Here is a 20,281-nt window from a genome sequence, read left to right on the forward strand (position 1 = left end):
ACAGTGAGAACAATTAATCAGTGGAGCAACGTGCCTCCAGAAGTTGTGAATGCTCCAACACTGGAAGGTTTTAAGAAGATGTTGGATAACAATTTGTCTGAAGGGGTGTAGGGTTTCCTGCCTAAGCAGGGGGTTGTTGGACTAGAAGACCTCCAAGGTCCCTTCCAACTCTGTTAATTCTATTCTATTGCTCATGCTGAGTTTTTGCCACCGCGACAGGCATTTTATTAGCACCAACTTTCAGTAATTACAGAACAAAACCCCAAATTGTTTGTAGAAATTCATTTTAAAAGGCTTGTTTATAATGCATAGCAAACTAGGAACTCAAATTCCGAAGTTTTTGATGAAATTGGACATATCCTGCTGCAGTAAAAACAAAACAAAACACCACAGCGATTTGCCCAAGACAAACTCTTGATTTGCAGGGTTTCATATTACAAGCTTGCTTTAAGGTTCTTTAATTCAATTACTTGGAGGGAATGGAGCTGTGAAATCTCTTTTTTGGAAAAACCATACTCCAGGAGAACTTCCTCGGTATGTTCTCCTATCAGAGGATCTCTCTTGAAGGAAGGTGTAGCTGGAGTTCTGGATAAAAAGGGAGATGGTCTTGGACTGATCTCCTCCTGATCATTTTTAAGAAAAGATCCCCGCTCTTCGTTATGGGGATGAGAGGCAGCTTCGTCAAAAGTCAACACTGGGGTCACACAGGCATCGACACCGTCAAAGATCTCACACCACTCAGATTGGGATTTCTGTTTGAATACATCTGTAAATATCCTCTTCATTTCAGGCCAGTCGGAAAAACTCATCTGACTGGGAAGTTTCTGAAGATCCAGTCCCAGACCTGGAGATTTTAAAAATAAACAGAGAGTCCAATTTAATGAAATGAGTGTTTGCCAGCAAGCTGTACTGAACAAATCATACACATTAGGAGCAACAACAAAAAAAGATATATAAGGGAAGCCAATTTAAAAGTTAGATTAGGAATATGGGGACGCGGTGGCGCAGTGGCTAAGGCGCTGAGCTTGTCGATCAGAAAGGTCAGCAGTTCGGCGGTTCAAATCCCTAGCACCACGTAACACAGTGAGCTCCTGTTACTTGTCCCAGTTTCTGCCAAACTAGCAGTTTGAAAGCATGTAAAAATGTAAGTAGATAAATAGGAACCACTTTTGGTGGGAAGGTAACAGTGTTCCGTGCACCTTCGGCGTTTAGTCATGCTGGCCACATGACCACAGAGACATCTTCAGGCAGCGCTGGCTCTTTGGCTTAGAAACAGAGATGAGCACTACCCCCTAGAGTCAGGAATGACTATCACATATGTGCGATGAGAACCTTTACCTTACCTTTACCTTAGGAATATGGGGGAAATACATGTTTTCCCATGAAGTTTGATGCCTGCTAATGTGCAAAATCTACATGGTGCAGATGTTATTAATCGGATACAAGACTGTTGGTTTAACAAAAAAAAATCCAGGTTGTCCCCAAGGTGCTTTTTCAAAAGGCAACTGGACTTTCTGGTTTTTCTTTGAAAATGTTGCGCTTCTCATCCAAGAAGCTTCTTCAGCTCTCTGAAAAGCTTCTTCAGAGCTGAAGAAGCCTCTTGGATGAGAAGCAAAATGACTTCAAAGAAAAACCAGAAAGTCCAGCTGTCTCATGAAAAAGCACCTTTGGGACAACCATGACCTGGGTCAGAGATGGTATTCAGCCAGATCTCTCCGGTTCAGATAAACTGGCAGCAGCGGCTGCAGGAGGCTCCGCCCACCTGCCCCGACGTAATGCACGAGCACTGCATATATGCAGACAGGGTGCGTGAGCTCACATTTGTGAACAGTAGGGAAGGTAAGTGAATCCCACCGCTGACCTGGATGACTGAGAATCCCCAGAGACAAAATTCCAGGTTATTTCAATCACACATGTTAATTAACTTGAGTCAAACACAAATTTGCTATGCATCTCTGGAAAAATGTGGAGATACCCTTTCTGTAACCATACAATTGCAGGCCACAGCTCTTTTTTATTGCAAAGCAGGGATTGCAATACAGGTAGTCCGCTACTTATAACCACAATTGGGCCCAAAATTTCTGTTGCTAAGTGAGACAGATGTTAAGTGAGTTTTGCCCCATATTACAACCTTTCTTGCCACAGTTGTTAAGTGAATCTGGCTTCCCCATTGACTTTGCTTGTCAGAAGTCGCAAAGGGGGAATCAAGTGACCCCGGGACACTACAACTGTTATAAATATGAGTCACTAGTCAAGCATCTGAATTCTGATCAGGTGACCATGGAGATGTTGCAATGGTTCGTCAGTGTGAAACGTGGTCGTAAGTCACTTTTTCCAGTGCTGTTGTAGCTTTGAACGGTCATTAAATGAACTGTTTTAAGTCAAGGACTACCTTTACAATAAAAGACATTTCCCACTGATAGCTGGGAAATAAAAAAGTAAAGGTTCCTCTCGCACATATGTGCTAGTCGTTCCCGACTCTAGGGGGCAGTGCTCCTCTCCGTATCAAAGCTGAAGAGCCAGCACTGTCCGAAGACGTCTCCGTGGTCATGTGGCCGGCATGATTAAACACCGAAGGAACACGGAACACTGTTACTTTCCCACCAAAAGTGGTTCCTATTTTTCTATTTGCATTTTTTACGTGCTTTCGAACGATTAGGTTGGCAGAAGCTGGGACAAGTAACCGAAGCTCACTCCGTCACGCAGTGCTAGGGATTCAAACCACTGAACTGCCAACCTTTCTGATCGGCAAGCTCAGCTTCTTAGCCACTGAGCCCCCGTGTCCCTCAGGAAGTCACCACTAGTCAAATTTAAATCAAATACCTTCCTTTTTTAAATGCTTTCACAGAAGCTACAAGATCCCAGAATGGATTCTCTGGGGCTCTCCTGAACAATAGACAACCACCCCCACCCCCTGACTGTAGAAGTGAAAGAAGAGACAAAATGAGAGCTCCTCTTGTATTAATCTGCCTCTGGCACCTGGAATTTTTGTCATTGTACATATCTCTCTGTAGCTTGCTTAATTTCTTCCGGATTCCCAGAAAACAAATCAGTAATATGCACTACATAGCTTTGTTCTTTTTTTGAACAAAAAAAGGGACTCAGCATGTTAGGATTTGAAGGAAAAACAAAAAAGAAAATGTCAGCTTTTGTTGTTCTGAAGCCTAGCTTCTTAAAGAAAAGTAAATAAATGCATATAGATGTTCATTCATTTGCAAATTGCTCTTTACTTAGCAAGGCAATTTCTCAGGGGAGCAATGCTTTTAAAACTTGCTACTTTCCATACAGATACGGAATGATCAATTGGCATAAAAGTTACCATACCCCAAAAACCCGCAACTCAAGTGCATGTAATAAGGTTCTGAGCATACTTAGTATGTTTACACTTTTCTAAAAGAATTTCCATTTGCAAGTAAATGATTTCTATGGCATTTCATGTTGCACTACTTCAGTGTTGGGTTTCAAATTTTTTTAGAACCTCTTCTGTAGGTGTGGCCTGCTTTGTGGGAGTGGCTTGCCAGCCATGTGACTGGGTGGGCGTGGCCAACTTGTAAAATGTGGTGAAACTCACTTAACAATGCTCTTGCTTAGCAACCAAAATGTTGGCTCAGAAACTCTGGCATTTGAAGCACGCAAGTCTTAAAGCTGTCAAGTTACAAGATCCTTGCACCCCTAACCCTTTAGAAGAAAACCCCAGGAGTGTTCAAACTTGATAGCTTTAAGATTTGTGGACTTCAACTCCCAGAATTCCTCCTCTCGCTCTTCATCTTGATGATGGTCAGATGGGCGGGGGGAGAGAGCTGGAACCGGTTCTAAACGGCACGGTAGATTTGTGGAACCTCTTCTATAGAAGAGGTTAGAACTGGCAGGAACCCATCCCTGCACTACTTGTAATACTGTTATCCTGTTTTCTAGATTTCTTTTTTTACAGCCAAGGGTGGCACAAAATTTATTTTTTAACAATGCAGTCGGAAAGATAAAGTGTGTTCGTTAAAAGGATACACAGAAAAATATCAAAGTCATTGGAGAAACTGACAGTAACTCAGTTCAACAAATAAAACAACTTCTAAAATTCCCATCAGAAGCAAGTGCATAGTAACAATAAGCTCACTGATTTCCAAAAGTTTCTGTATTGATAAAATGAGACATTTGCTCTACACTCTACTATGCAGAGTTGCTAATAACTGTGCAAACATTATTAACATATTTTAGAGACAAATGGTATCAGTCCAAAGTCTTTTGTGGTTCTTAAACCGATTAAATGATTAACTTACCTTGGATGAACTGCGCATAAAATTGTGGTTCCAGTGCACCGACTGCCATAAATTTCCCATCCGAGGTCTTGTATATTTCATAAAAAGGGGCTCCACTATCCAGCAGGTTCTCTCCACGTCCTCTGTTCCAGAGGCCCAAGTTTTGAGATTTCCACAAAAAGGAACTTAGATATGCTACACCTTCTACCTTAAAGAGACAACACAGAAGCCATTGTGTAACATCCCATACAAAGATAGCCATAGCAACAGCACTTAGACTTATATACCGCTTCATAATGCTTTTTACAGCCCTCTCTAAGAGGTTTACAGAGTCAGCCTATTGTCCCCAACAATCTGGGCCCTCATTTTACCTACCACGGAAGGATGGAAGGCTGAATCAATCTTAAGCCTGGTGAGATTTGAACTGCCGAACTGCAACTAGCAGTAGCTGAAGTAGTCTGGAGTGCTGCACTCTAACCACTGCGCCACCTCGGCTCTATGGCACTGAGATAATGCTACTATCCTGTTTCCCTGAAAATAAAACCTCTCTGGATAATAAGCTCAATCTGGCTTTTGAGCGCATGCGCTAAAATAAGCCCTCCCCCCAAAATGTTGCAACATAGCAGCTGCCATGAAGTGACCACGCTCACTGCCTCCTGCATCTCAAAAATAATAAGACCTCCCCGAAAATAAGGCCACGAGTTTATTTCGCGGGTCAAAACAAAAGAAGACCCTGTCTTATTTTCTGGTAAACACAGTAGGAATATATAGTAGTCTTCTACTAGATCAGGAGGGTCAATCTCAAGGCCTGGTGCTGTATCTGACGTGTGGGGTGCTTAGATCTGTCCTGAAGGGCCGGCCTGGAAACATTGAAGGACCGGCCCAAGGTGCCTCTGCCAGCAAAAACAGTGTTTGGGAGGGCCGTTTTCGCTGGCAGAGGGTTGCAGGAGGCTGTCGCAACCAAACATGGAGTTTGGGAGCCCGTTTTTGCTGGCAGAGCGCTTGGGCCACCACAGGTGCCCACGATCACGTCGAGCTGGCCATGCATATCCTGGCCTCCCATACACAATCCTGATGCCGCCCTCAATGAAATTGAGTTTGACACCAGACGTTCTTTCTTGAGAATGAAGTAAATGCCCTCATCATCATGGAGAAGCTCAAAAACCTCAAGACGATGTCATAGCTGCCATCTTGAATCATCCTGTTTTCCTAATCCTTTCCTAACAGCAAAGTTTATAACTTTGGCATTTGCTTTTTTTCCACATTTATCTCCATTGGGGGTTCTTTTTCCAATTGCTGCCTTTTCTATTCTTTAGCTCTCTTTGTATCCTTCCGTGGCCCTTGAGATATTCTTTTTATTGCCTGTCTTCTGAAAGTAATTGCCTGTGGCTTAACAAAAGCTAAGGACAGACTGTATACAAACTCTTTTCTTAAAGGAACACTATAAAGTTTCATCAAAACATTTCTAGAACAGTTAGAAAATTCGGTAACTGAAGTGTAGATTCTCAGTACAGGCAGTCCTTGACCACAGTTGAGCCCCAAAATTAGGTTGTTTAGTGAATTTTGTCCCATTTGACAACTTTTCTTGCCACGGTCGTTAAGTGAATCACTGCAGTTGTTAAGTTAGTAACCCGATTGTCAAGTGAATCTGGCTTCCCCATTGACTTTGCTTGGCAGAAGGTCGCAAAAGTTGATCACATGATCCCAAGACACCACAACTGTCATAAATATGTACCATTTGCCAATGTTGATCACATGACCATGGGAATGTTGCAAGGGTCGTAAGTGTGAAAGACAGTCATGTCACTTTTTTCAGTACCGTTGTAACTTTGAACGGTCACTAAACAAACTGATGTAAGCCGAGGACTACCTGTACAGATATTGTGCCTATATTAATACATGTTAATACAGCATTTTTTCAAGAAAAAGTGAATAAGCTCACTATTATTTAAATACAAAGCAGACACCTAGGGTTAATTTCCCCCTTTGCAAAGGGAAGCCATGCTTCCATTTTCATTAACTACAGCTTGCAAGGTGTTCTGACCGAGGCTTCCCAAGAGCAGGAAGCAAACTTCTTGTCCCAACAAAGAACCCTTTTATTAATTTGCTGTGAATTCTGCTCATTCACATCCAGCAAAGTCTTTCAAGGGAGGATTTACAGTCACAGACCTTATCTGGCTTGGAGAGCTGCCAGGCCGATATCTGCAAAACTTGGCAAGGAATTTCGGAGAGTCACAAAGCAATTAAGCAAACCAATTGTCTCCTGCAAACTCCACTCCCCTTTCGCCCCTCTTTTATTTTCTCTGGGAGGGGCCATTCATTGTCCGTCTGTGGCCTTCCTCCCAAGTCGGCCCCTGTTCTTTAGCTGTCCCCTTCGTCTGGCAACTCTGCACATGTGCACACTGGGAACAGGCTCCAGCTCTTCGTCTGCCTCACTGATGTCTGACTCTGAAGGCAGCTGATAACTGGCATACGGCTCTGGCCCCCTCTCTGCCTCCGACACAGAGCCCTCATCAGAGCCTTCCCCAGACTCCAAGATTGGCCCACGTTCCTCCCCAACCTCCTCACTGTCTGCCGTCAGCTCTGCTGGCCACTGGCAGGCCACAACAAAAGGGCTCACCAGGAATTCAAGATGGCGGAATATGTTGGCCGCCTGGATTTGTAAAAATAATAAAGGTAGGATATAAACAAATAAATAAATCTCACACAAAACAAGGCTCAAATGGAATTAGGACCAGGAAAAGTCTTTAGGACTGAGGAGGTCAGTTTCCTAAGACAGTTTCCTTTGTTCTTCTTGTATAAATAAATAAATAAAAACTTACCATGCTAGCATCAATGACCTGCCCTTTTCCAGATTTCGTACGTTCATACAAGGCCATGATGATACCCGTTGCACACATGACTCCTCCACCAGCAAAATCAGCCAGAAGATTGAGTGGAGCATAAGGATTTTCATTTTTTCGGCCAAGTTTAGACAACACGCCTATGTACAAGAAATATTCATTTTTTAAAAGTGCCCAGGCAGTTTAGTGTCTTTTTCTCTACCCTTTTGAAATGTAAATGATATTTCCAATTATGAAATCCACTGAAATCCAACCTACTGTCTTTTAAATTTAGACATGTTCACACAGAACAGTACACTGATAAATTATTTTGTTTTCTCTCCTTCTATATCTTGCCATCTGGGGTAGATTTCCCCTACATTTAATTCCTCTTTCAGTATTCCACTCTTTCCCTTTTCAGAGACAAACCAATCACCATAAATATCAGCAATTTTAATTTCTTTTTTTTTATGAATAATTTTTATTGTTTTTGTCTTTTTATCACATATTACACTCTTTATATCAACAGTTTATACAATGTTACATCGTCGTATCTATGTATGTTTTCCTCTCTTTACCATATATTACAATCCTTATGTCATTTTATCTATACATTTTTATGATATTTAACATATTTACCTATTTTTATATACAGTTCTATGTTTATTTATGTATATTGTTTTCGGCTTAAATGTTTTTCTTATTATCCAACCATTCATACCACTTATTCCAAATTTCGTAGTATTCCGATTCTTCTTTGTCCTGTAATTTTTGAGTTAGTTTGTCCATCTCTGCACACTCCAAAGTTTTTTTTATCACTAATTCGTCTGGCGGTTTATTGTTTTGCTTCCAGCATTGGGCGAAGGCAATTCTAGCTATAGTTAATATATGTGTTAGTAAATATTTAATTTTTTTTGTATAGTTCCCTTTAATTATTCCTAATAAAAGGGTTTCGGGTTTATACTTTACTTGTTCCCCCGTAATTTCTTGTGCCCACTTCCAGATTCTTTTCCAGTATTTTTGCGATTCCGGGCATGTCCACCACATGTGGTAGTAGGTCCCTTCTTCTTTTTTACATTTCCAGCATATCGATTTCAGTGTTGGGTACATTTTTGCTAATCTTGTTGGTGGTAGGTGCCAACGATAAAACATTTTATATATATTATCTTTCAGTGTCGCTGATCTCGTTAATTTATAATTTATATTCCAATTTTTTTCCCAATCCGCTAGATCTATGTTATAACCAAATTTTTTGGCCCATGCTATCATACATCCTTTAACTATTTCTTCTTCTAAGTTTATTTCTAACAAATATTTATACATTTTCGTTATAAATTTGTTTTCTGGGCCAGTTAAGATTTTGTCTATTTGTTGCAATTTTGTATATATTCCATATTCTTTTATATCTTTTTTATATCTTGATTGTAATTTGAGGTATGGCCACCAATCTATATTGATATTATTCTCTTTTAGTTCTTGGTTCGTTTTCAAATTCCCCTGGTTATCTAATATTTCACTATATCTAACCATTTTTGATAAATCTAGCGTATTGGGGTGTATCATGGCTTCCATGGTGGAAAGCCATGCCGGTATTTTCATATAGTGTTTTGCTTTAATTTTATTCCAGACTTGAATTAATGCTTCTCTAATGTAATGTCTATGGAAATATTTTTGCTTCTTTTTACTCTCTTCCCATAAGAAAAAGTGCCATCCTGTTTGTAGGTCGTGGCCTTCTATTGCTAATATTCTTTTGTTTTTTAGATTTATCCAATCTTTAATCCAAATTAGTGCTGCTGCATTGTAGTAGAGTTCCCAGTCAGGTAGTCCCATACCACCTCTGCTTCTATCGTCCTGTAATGCTTTCAGTTTTATCCTAGCTTTTTTCCCTTGCCAGATAAATTTTAGTATTATTTTATTCAATTCAGTAAAAAAAGTTTTCTCTAGTTTTATGGGGATCGTTTGAAATAGATATAGGACTCTTGGTAGTATGTTCATTTTTATAGTTGCTATTTTCCCTAATAGTGATAGTTGTAGTTTCCCCCATAATTCTAGGTCTTTTTTTATTTGTTGCACTAATTTTGTGTAATTATTTTCTTTTATGGTTGAGCACTGTGCAGTTAGCCATATTCCTAAATATTTGACTTTCTTTACTACCTGGAGTCCTATTGTTTTTTCTAATTCTTTGTTCTGTTTTTCCTTCAGATTTTTGGTTATTATTTTAGTCTTTTCTCTATTAATTTTTAGTCCTGCCACATCTCCATATTTTTCTAGTTCTTGCATTAACCTGTTCCCTGTTTCTAATGGATCTTCTATGATAAATACTAAGTCATCTGCAAAGGCCTGTATTTTGTATTCTTCCTTTTTAGTTTTGGTTCCTCTTATTTCCTGGTTTTTTCTAATTCGTATCAGAAGGCTTTCTAGCGTCAGAATAAAAAGCAGAGGTGATAGTGGGCAGCCTTGTCTCACTCCTTTCGTTATTTCAAAAGACTCTGTATTCTCCCCATTCAATAGTATGCTTGCCTTTTGGGTGGAGTATATTGTTTCTATTAATTTTTCAAATTTATTTCCTAGATTCATATTTTTAATTTGTTGTTTCATGTATTGCCAATTTAAATTATCGAATGCCTTCTGTGCATCCAGGAATACAAGTGCCACTTGTTTCTCTGTATGCACCTCATAGTACTCCAAGATATTAGCAATTATTCTGGTATTATTTCTAATTTGTCTTGTTGGGAGAAATCCATTTTGATCTGGGTGTATGTAATCATTTAGTAATCTTTTTAGTCTCTCCGCTATTATTGTTGCAAATATTTTGTAGTCCACATTCAGCAACGAGATTGGCCTGTAATTTTGAATTTGGTTGTGGTCTGTACCTTCTTTATATATTAACGTAATGTATGCTTCCCTCCATGTGTTTGGTATTTTTGCTTTCGTCAATGTTTCGTTGTACATCTCCAACATTAGGGGTTCTATTGATTCATTCAGATCGTTTATCGTTTTGTACCATTCTGCTGGGAATCCATCTGGACCTGGTGTTTTATTATTTTTCTGTTTTTGAATTGCCTGTTTCAGTTCAATATTTGTTATTTGTTTCGTTAGCATTTCTTTCATCTCTTCCGGTATTACTGGGGGTTCTTCTTTGTTCAAATATTCTTGTATTTGTTTGTCATCTACTTGTTCCCCCTTGTATAACTTCTCGAAATATTTATGTACAATCTTTTTTTCCCCTTCCATTGTGTGTTGTAATTCACCCGTTTCCTCTTGGAGTTGATATATTAGTCTTTTTTCTCTTTCTTTTCTCAATCTATAAGATAACCACCTTCCTGGTTTATTTGCTTGTTCAAAAAAAATTTGTTTCGTTAGTTTTAAGTGTTTTACTATTTCTTCCTGGACTAGTATGTTTAATTTGTGTTTCGCTAGCATCCAATCTTTTCTAATTTTGTCACTTTGTGATTTGTTTTGGAGTTCTTTTTCTAGGTTCTCAATTTCCTTCTCTAATGCTTTCTGTTGTGCCCATTTTTCTTTATTTCTTTTTGCTGAATAAGCTATAATGATTCCTCGTATGTAGGCTTTCATGGTATCCCATAGGTTTTGTATTGATGTCTGTTCTTTTGTGTTTTCTTTGAGAAATAGTCCCAACTCACTCTTACACTTTTGGATAAATTCTTTTTCTTTTAATATTTGCAGGTTTAATGTCCATCTTCGTCTAGTTTTTTTTTCCCATTTCCAGATTATTTTAATGGGGTTATGGTCTGCCCAGGTGTTTGGTAGTATTTCAATTTTATATACTTCTGCCCCGATTTCCTTATTCATCCATGCCATGTCGATCCGTGACCAAGATTGGTGTGGATTTGAGTAAAAGGTAAATTGTTTTTTATTTGGTTCCATTTTTCTCCAGATGTCTATTAGATTTAGCTCTTCCATCATCTCCATACACGTTGTTGGTAATACTTTTTTTTTGTTTTTGGTTTTTTTGTCACTTACATAGTCTATTTTGCTATCTACTATGGCATTATAGTCTCCTATTATACAGATGTTTTCCCCTCCAATTTCTCTGATTTTTTCATGTAATTTTTAATAGAAATTTTTCTGGTCTTCGTTTGGGGCATAAATTGCTACCAGCAATATTGGTTGTTGGTTTATCCATATCTCTATAATTAATATTCTTCCCCTTGGATCTGCATAGATTAAGCTTGTCTTTATTCTCTCTTTAACATAAATTGCTAATCCTTTTCTTTTTTCTTCTGCCGATGCTGTATATAATTTCCCCAATTTCGGACATTCTAAGTATTTTATGTCTTGTTGTTTGATATGTGTTTCCTGTAGACATATTATGTCTGCTTTTTGTTTTATTAATTTTGCCCAGATGTGTTTTCTTTTTGTTAGTGAATTTAAACCATTGACATTTACAGATAGTAGTTGGATTTCTTCCTCCATTTTCCTAGATCTCTACTTGTCCTTATTTTTATTTGTCTCTAGTTTCTTTTTGACTTCTTGTTTTTGGTCTTACTTCTTCTTCTTTCTGTTGTTCTTCCTCTTCCCTGCTACGTCCTCCCTGTCTTCCCTCCCTTGCCTTTTGTTGTCTTTCTTCCCTTCTTCTATATTCTATTTCCTCTTCTGTGTTTTGTTTCTCTTCTGGATACATTAATTGCTCGTATAATTCCTGTGCTTTTTCAAGGTTGTCAATTTTAATTCTCTTCTCCTGCCATGTTACTAACATCCCTTCTGGTATTAACCATCTAAATAGAATCTCCCTCTTAATTAATTGCGTGGCCAAGAATTGGTAGTCTCTTCTCTGTTCCCTCACTCTTCGTGGGATTTGTTTTAATATTAGTATCTCCTTCCCCTCGTACATCATCGGTTCTTCTCTTGTTATTTTATATAGTATGTCTCTTACTTTTTTCCTCACGAACCTGATGTGCACTTCTCTGGGTAGTCGATGTTTCCTCGCATAATTGGTGGTAACTCTATAAATGTCGTCGAGTTCATTTATGATCTCTTGCTTATCTGTGTTTAAAGTTTCTGCAATTAAGCCAGACATTATCGTAGTTAGGTCTTCACCTTTTACCTCTGTCACATTCTGAAAGCGGAGGTAGAAAGCTGCACGGTCCATCTCCATGTGAATAAACGATTCCTCTAGATTTTTATTTGATGCTTTCATTTGTTGTTCAACCTGGTTTATTTTTATTTCTGTCTGTTCTGTTCTTTTTTCTACTTCTTTTATTAATTGTTCATTCTTTCCCAGAGCTTGTTGTATAGTTTCCATTTTATCATCCAATTTCTGTATATCTTTCTTGACTTCATTTTTCATTTCACACATCTCTGCTTTCATTTCATTCATATCTATTTTCATTTCATTCATATCTTTTTTCATTTCATCATGGTTTTTTGTTGCTGTTTCTTGGAATTTTAGCATAGTTTCTTGAACGGTTTGCAGCACTGTCTGTATATTTTCAGTATTCGACCCCACATTTGTTTTTTCTGTTTCATTCATTTCTTCTGTTGGCCCTTTGGATGTTGGGGGGGCCGGCGAACCCCTTGTTGTTGGGTTTATTGCAGGGTTGATGTTCATCTTTTTTCCACTTCTAAGTGCTGTTGATGTTATATTTGCCATTTCTCTTATAGTTTTATCTTGTTCTGAAAGTATCTTGTATATATTGTCCCAAACTGGCATTCAATCTTTCCCCCCACCTTCTTTTTTTTTTTTTTGTCTTAGTATATCCGCATTAATCTTAGTATACTATATAAATTTTAAGTAATACAGTATAATAATAATAATTATTATTATACAATAATATCTAGAGGTGTTGGGAGAAGGGGTTATATAGGCAGGGAGGGAGGACTGGGGAGAGTCTCAATATTTGTTCATTTTAACATTTACAGTGCTATATTTAAGTACTTAAATGCTTAGATTGTTTCTTAATAATATTAAATTTAAACTTATTTAAATGGTTGTGGCATATATAGCTAGTAATTGCCACCAGGATTCACACTTACTTATTTATGGTTATAGCAATGTAGCAATAAATATATATATAAATAACGCTATTTGTCTTAAATATTGATTAATTTAAATATTTGATTATAAAGATTATAACAATTGTATAAAGTTAATATAGACAGTTCATTCACCACTTTTTCCTCTGTGTTTCTTTAAGTTTAGAGCTTCTTTAAATTCTTTTAAGTTCTTTTCAAGTCCTTTCTTTCAACTTTGCTCAGATACCCCGGCTCTTCTAAGTTGTTACAATGTTGCGATTTCGTCAGCTTTCTCTTCCGCCTTGATACTTTGTTGCTCTATAATTAATGGCTGTCTGCTGCTGTTCCCCGGTCTAGCACGATCTTTCAAAGTCTCCTTCTGTCTCCTTTCTCCTGCTACCCGAGTCCACAGTAGCCTCAGCCAGATCGTATTTCTTTCCCACTCGTTTCTGTTCGGGCTCCTTTTAAACTTTAAAGTGTCGCTCTCACCTCTTTCAGTGGCCTTTTTGATGGGGTTTTCACGCCAGATCTCTGGAGTCTCCCTGTTTGCCCGTTCTCCTCTATAGTTTAGGTACGTCTTTTCCCAGCCTGTAGCTCTCCGCTGTTTTCACTTGTATCAGGCGTTGCAACAATGTAGCAAAAGTTGATTCAATTTTCTTCCTTCCTTCTTCTATTTGGTGGTTTGCCGAGGCTTCAGGTCCACCATTCAGTGCAGCAAGCGGCGAACGTTTACACGCTGGGTTAAAAAGGGTATCCCCAGTCGTAACGGGCGATCGCCTTCCGCCTCGTTCGTTCTGGGGTATCCCTACTTCTCCACTTCACCCTACAAGCTCAGCGTATCCCCCTGGGGGGATATCGGGGTTCAAAGAGCAGAGCCCTGCTTTCTTCCCCCCACTCGCCTCCACGTCACCACCGGAAGTCCAGCAATTTTAATTTCTTTATATTAATTTTCCTCTTTGATTTTTAGGATTTAAACCGCCACTTTTTCCATTTGATTAGCATCTTCAACATCTTCATCATATTTTGCTGTTAGATACACTAAAACTTCCAACTTCTTCTCTATCCTCTCAAGTGTATCTGATAATTTCTGTATTTCTGAGAGTATCTTTTGCAGATTTAAAACTTCTTTCTGCTGTTGAAACTGTGCCATTATCTCCAGCTAACAAACACTGCTGCTCTAGCTTAGGTGGTTTTAACAGGATTAAGCATCACAATAACATTCCACCTTTCTCTGGTTAAATATATATTTCAAAGGAACATCTGTGTGCTTTTCTTCTTATTATTCTCTATAAACAAGCTGTGAGACCTTGACTTTGGGGAAATTATTACTAATTTTTCTCAGCCCAGCCTAATTCATGGGATGCTCTTATAGGTATATTTTGGCGATTCCCATGTAAACAGCCATAAACTCTTGAAGAAAGATAGGATATACCTGCAACCTGCAACGAATAAATAAATTGCTTTAGTTTTGCTGTGCTGAATTTGCTCCAAGTCTCAATGTTTTGCAAGAGCAAATGAAATATTTATTAATCTTCCTAAATATATTCCGGATGGTGTAATCCAGAATGCTGGCGGAGGAATTCTGAAAATTGTAGGCCTCTCATCTTCAAATTAACAAATTTAAAATAATGAGTTGCAATCAGACACATATTTATGAGCTTCAATTATTCACTGGCTTAAATACATATACAAACAAAAACAAAACCTTCACCTTATTTTTAACTATGTTAACTGTAACTCTGTATGTTTTAGGTAATTTTTAGAAATTTTCTATAAGATTACATACCTGATATTGCCAGATAGTTGATATCATGGCCTGCCAGTCTAACATATTTTCCTGATTGGCCAAATCCTGTCAACCTGGCATAGATGAGCCTGGGATTATCCCGAAGGAGAAGATCTGGACCGAGGCCAAGTTTTTCCATGGCACCTGAACAGGGAAATCAAATATCCAACTTCTGTAAGAACTAAAAATCAGATTGACAAATATGTTATACACATACTACGCACATGGACTAGTGCTAAACATGAAGACAGAGTTACTCTAGGTTAATCTTAAACTCTAGGCAGTTCTCAGATTACGGTGGCTGTTGGGATCAGAATTTCCATCACTAAGCAATGTAGTCATAACAAGTGATCTCTTGCTGTGGTAACGCAGAGACTGCATGGGTCTGTAAGAGAGGACCTCACATGACTGGAGTTCTAGACAAGCAAGCTGGCAGGACAGCGCTCTGCAAATGGGTGGATGAATACCACGTGTGGGTTGGCAAGGACCACAGGCAGGCTGTTGTGGCTTGTCAGCCACTGGCCCCTCCAGCAGCCAAATCAGAGGAGGCGGCGGCATGGGAGTGAGGGTCAGCATCAAGGCAACCTGAGAGCTTGGGGGGAGGGGGAGAAAGAATGGAACTGGCAGAGAGAGAGAGACAGAGGCGGAGTCTGGGACATCCATCAATCCTCAGATGGAGAGTCAACAGCCCCTAGGTCTAGAGGTGGCTGATGAGGAAGAGGAGGAACAGTTGGGTCCAGTGTCTGATGGGCGGATGCACAGAAGGCAGAGGAGAGGAGAGCAGTGGAAATCTGTGGGCTGATTCTTGGGATGGAAGAGCCACCGCTGCTAGTGAAGCCTCACCCTAGCTCTGGGGATAAAAGGCAGTGGGTAGAGATGAATAGATGTGGCAGACAACTATTCATCTCCCTCACGGACAGAATTGTTAGCCTTCGTTGAGAGAGAAACTTTTTCCCGGGGCAGCTGCCACTCCTAATAAAGGAATCTTTGAGTTCACTTCAGAGGGTTTGTCTCGTTTGGGGAGCTGGGTCAGAAGACAGGCACTCCTGAATGTGGGCAGGCAAGTGGGCAACACAGACTGGTACTAATTAGCAGGCACTCCAAACCAGGCCATTTCATGGCATGGGGAGACATGGGGTGCTGTATAGTATAACATGTGTGGGTTTCCGTACACTGTAGTGTAACTTTTTGAGAGGGGAAGTGATGGGAATAACCTTTGGAAGGAACTTGAGACTTTCCCTGCCTGTTTCTCCATTGACCATGTTTATGGGAAGCCAGTAGGGAAGGTCATAAATGGAAATTATGCGACTGCAACTTGTTGTGATGTCATAATCTGCAGGCCAGGTGTCTGAGCATCCAGACTGTAACCGCCTGACCGCAGAGAAGATGCAGCGGCTGCAACTTTGCAGCCCCTAAGTTAGCTTTGCTTTTATCATCATTGCCCAAAGCAGATGACCTTGGCTAATCTTTGCTTGGAATCTGGATAGGGGACCACCAGGAAATCCCACAGCTATTGGCTATAATGAGAAGTTTTGTTTTTGTTTTTTTAAAAAACACCCTTGCAGAAAGAAATGCCCAACTGCTTTCACAATGTTGCCAAGAAAATCACATGTATAAACCACCAGTCTCCAGAAGACAAGCTGGAACTCAAGGTATTTTTCCTGTGATGGCCTTTCCAACAGAAAGACAAACAGCCAAAAATTCAATTTTGTCAGGGAAGAAAATTAAAACTGAACCAGGAAGTGAGTTGGGAGGAAAGAAACGATGAAAATCCAAATGAAATGTAGCATATAGAGTTATCTTCAGAAGGTTTCCCCCCCCCCTGCCTAACATTTTTCTAGATGTCAAATCTAGACAGCATGCTAAAAAGCAGAGACATCACCCTGCCAACAAAAATGTGTATAGTTAGGTTTAGGTTTATTGGACTTATATGCCGCCCTTCTCCCAAAGGACTCAGGGCGGCGCACGACATAAAAACACATATTACAAAAGTTAAAAGAAAGATTAAATAGAATATCAAAAAAAAAAAAAAACCAACAGACATTTACAATGAGATTTAGAAGTTAAATTAAAATTAACAATTAAAATTAATAATTTATTTTATTCAGGCCAGGCCGGTTTGCTGGAAAAGCCAACTTTTTAGGAAGGACTGAAGGTCGGGAAATATGCGAAGCTCTGAGGGCAGCTTATTCCAAAGGGAAGGTACTGTCAAGGCTATAGTTTTCCCACTTGCAATGCATGGCTGTGAAAGTTGGACTATAAGAAAGGCTGAGCGCCAAAGAATTGAGGCCTTTGAACTATGGTGCTGGAGACTCCTGTGAGTCCCTTGGACTGCAAGGCGATTAAACAGATCAGTCCTAGAGGAGATCAACACTGACTGCTCTTTAGAAGGCCAGATCCTGAAGACGAAACTCAAATACTTTGGCCACCTAATGAGAAGGAAGGACTCACTGGAGAAGAGCCTAATGCTGGGAAAGATTGAGGTCAAAAGAAGAAGGGGATGACAGAGAATGAGGTGGCTGGATGGAGTCACTGAAGCAGTAGGTGTGAGATGAAATGGACTCCAGAGGATGGTAGAGGACAAGAAGGCCTGGAGGAATGTTGTCCATGGGGTCGTGATGGGTCGGATATGACTTCACAACAACAAAAAACATTTTTCTGCAGGTGCTGGGTCCACTTTTTCTAACTCAACTGAAAGTTGATTCACTGGTTGCAACAGGAATCAACTGACCAACTTGTCATTCAAGACTTACATCATGGATTGAGGAAGAGTGACTGTCTGACTGACCAAGCAAGTTTCATGTCTAAAGCTCACACTCTCCTGGTTTCTAGCCCAGAGCTTTAGCCCTCAGGCCAAACTGGTTCTCTGCCATCAGTAGTTAATACCCAAAGTACAGGTAGTCCTCAACGTACAGCAGTTTATTTCGGGACCATTGAAAGTTACAACGGCACTGAAAAATGTGACTTATGACCATTTTTCACAGTTACGACCTTTGCAGCATCCCCATGATTAGGATCAAAATTGGGACTGGTTCATATTTATGACCGTTGTTCTGTCCCAGGGTCACGCGATCACCTTTTGCGACCTACCGACAAGCAAAGTCAACGGGGAAGCCAGATTCACTTAACAACAGGGTTACTAACTTAACAACGGCAGTGATTCAGTTAACAGCTGTGGCAAGGAAGGTCGTAAAACTGGGGCAAAACTCACTTAACAAATGCCTCACTTAACAACAGAAATTTGGGGCTCAATTGTCAACTGTCCTTGTCATAAGTCGAAAACTACCTGTAATTTGTAGAAGGCAATATCTGTAGCTGGGGATTGAAGGAGTGGTTTATTGGTTTTTGAGCTTGGTTGTTTTCCTGATGTTTTGTTACTCAGGTAGGTAACAGCATCATATTTGCAAGGTGAGTGGGCTTCGCAACTCTTTATCTAGTAGCCTGTCCTGTCAGTCTTGAAGCAGGGCAAAAAGGAGCTACACCCCCATCAAGGCTGGCAGGAGAAACTATGATTACACAGCCAGCAACCCTCCTTCTCCGTCACACTGCTGATGTTATCTAGCCAGGTGACGAAACATCTGCAAGAAAACAAGCCAGTTCCGAGAGCAGCAAGAAGCAGCCCTTAGGTATGTCGGTACTTAGCACTGTAGTCTTAGTGCCAAGTGAGAACAAACATTGCAAAATTGTTCACTCACTCATTGCTTGCATAAACAGAGGCAAAGAATCAAAATCACGTAAGTATTCGTACCGCTTTTCTATGGTATGGTTCTATGGTTGGTAACATATCTGGAATACAGCACCCAGTTTCGGTGACTACATTACAAAAAAAAAATGTTGAGGCTTTGGGAAAAGTGCAAAGAGCAACTAGGACAGGGGTGTCCAAACTTGGCAACTTTAAGACTTGTGGACTTCAACTCCCAGAATTCTGAGAGTTGAAGTCCACAAGTCTTAAAGTTGCCAAGTTTGGACACCCCTGAACTAGGAGGATTAAAGACCCTAAAACATATGAAGAACGGATATGGTTAGTCTAGACACTAGGAGTGACATGATAGCAATATTCCAGTATTTGAGGGGCTGCCACAAAGAAGAGGGGATCAACTTATTTTCCAAAGCACCAGGAGGCAAGGCAGGACACAATGGATGCAAACTAATCAATCAGAGAAGCAACCTGGAATGAAGGTGACATTTCCTAACAGTGAGGACAATCAACCAATGGAACGGCTTGATTTCTATAGGGATTAACTCAGTCATCCAGATCAAGGTTATCCCAAAGATGCTTTTTCAAGAGGCAACTGGATCTCGTTTTTCTTCTCATCCAAGAAGCTTCTTCAACTCTGGGCTGGGTGAGAAACGAAACGTCTTCAAAGAAAAACAAGAAAGTCCAGTTGCCTCTTGAAAAAAGCCTCTTTGGGTCAGTAGAAGAGCTCAGCTTCAGAGGTGGTGGGTGCTTCATCACTGGATGTTTTTAAGGAGAGACTGGACAGCTACTTGTCTCAAATGGCATAGGGTCTCTTGCTTGAGCAGGGGGCTGGACTAGAAGATCTCCAAGGTCCCTTTCCAACTCCGTTCCGATTGAAAGAGCAGAGCCCATGCAAGGTCTCCGCACCTGCACGGATCGCCTGCACAGACCATACTGAAGAGAGCTCGGAAATCCCACCAGCTGCCTCCACCCTTCTCCGGCGGGGCAGGGAAGCCGCCCACCTCCCGACTCCCCGCCTGGCGACGAAGCACCTGGTCGGAAGGGATCCACCAGGACGTCCGCCCGCTGGGCCATCCGACGCAGAGCGGCGGCGCCCTGGGGCTGCTTCAGATCCAGCGCGACGGAGCGCTTGCCGCGGCCTTGCGCGTCCGGGCTGAAAGGCTGAAGGGGCCAGCGGTCCACCCGCACCACCTGCGCCCCGAAGTCGGCCAGAATCAGGCCGCAGAGAGGCGCCGGAGCCAAGCCGGCCATCTCCAGCACCCGCACGCCCTGCAGCGCCATCGCGGACTGAGCGTAGAAACGGCGCGGGGCGGAGAGAAGCCCGGGCCGGCTGGGAGGAAAAGGAGGGCCGGCGCCGTTGCCGCCTCCTCCTCCAGACCGGGCGCCTCCTCCTGGCGAGCCCTCGGCTTCCAGAGGTCCCGGCATATGGGGAACCCCGGAGGCCGCATCGTTGCGCCTTTGGCCCCGATCTTTCTTCCGCTGCAGCCCTCCTGGCCTTGCAAACCCCCTAGAACTCCTCCTGGCTCCCCGAATTACTTAACTATTTAATTTGAACATTTTTTCCCTTGAAAAAAGAAAAACTTTTGACTCAAGTTTTAATAACGTCATTATTTTTTAAGATTAAAAAATAACAAACGAATATTTAAAATGTATGTATTTATTTTTATTTTTTAAAAATTGTAAATCATATTTCAATTTAGTAGTTTAAATATTTTAAGGAGGAAGAGGAGGAAGGAATACGATA

The 20,281-nt window shown here is 40.7% G+C and overlaps 1 protein-coding gene across 1 annotated transcript; it reads right to left on the minus strand.

The window, feature by feature from the left end:
• Window positions 1-181: 181 nt before the first annotated feature.
• Window positions 182-19,930, minus strand: AMACR (alpha-methylacyl-CoA racemase). Its single transcript, XM_081940304.1, has 5 exons — window positions 19,569-19,930; window positions 14,838-14,981; window positions 7,076-7,236; window positions 4,275-4,461; window positions 182-844 (listed from the first exon to the last, which is right to left on the minus strand). The coding sequence occupies exons 1-5, from the start codon at window positions 19,816-19,818 to the stop codon at window positions 435-437; spliced, it is 1,152 nt and encodes a 383-aa protein (XP_081796430.1). The 5' UTR covers window positions 19,819-19,930; the 3' UTR covers window positions 182-434.
• Between the last annotated feature and the right edge of the window lie 351 nt (window positions 19,931-20,281).

This window comes from Natrix helvetica, assembly GCF_964273705.1.
Source record: "Natrix helvetica genome assembly, chromosome: 2".
NCBI lineage: Eukaryota > Metazoa > Chordata > Lepidosauria > Squamata > Natricidae > Natrix > Natrix helvetica.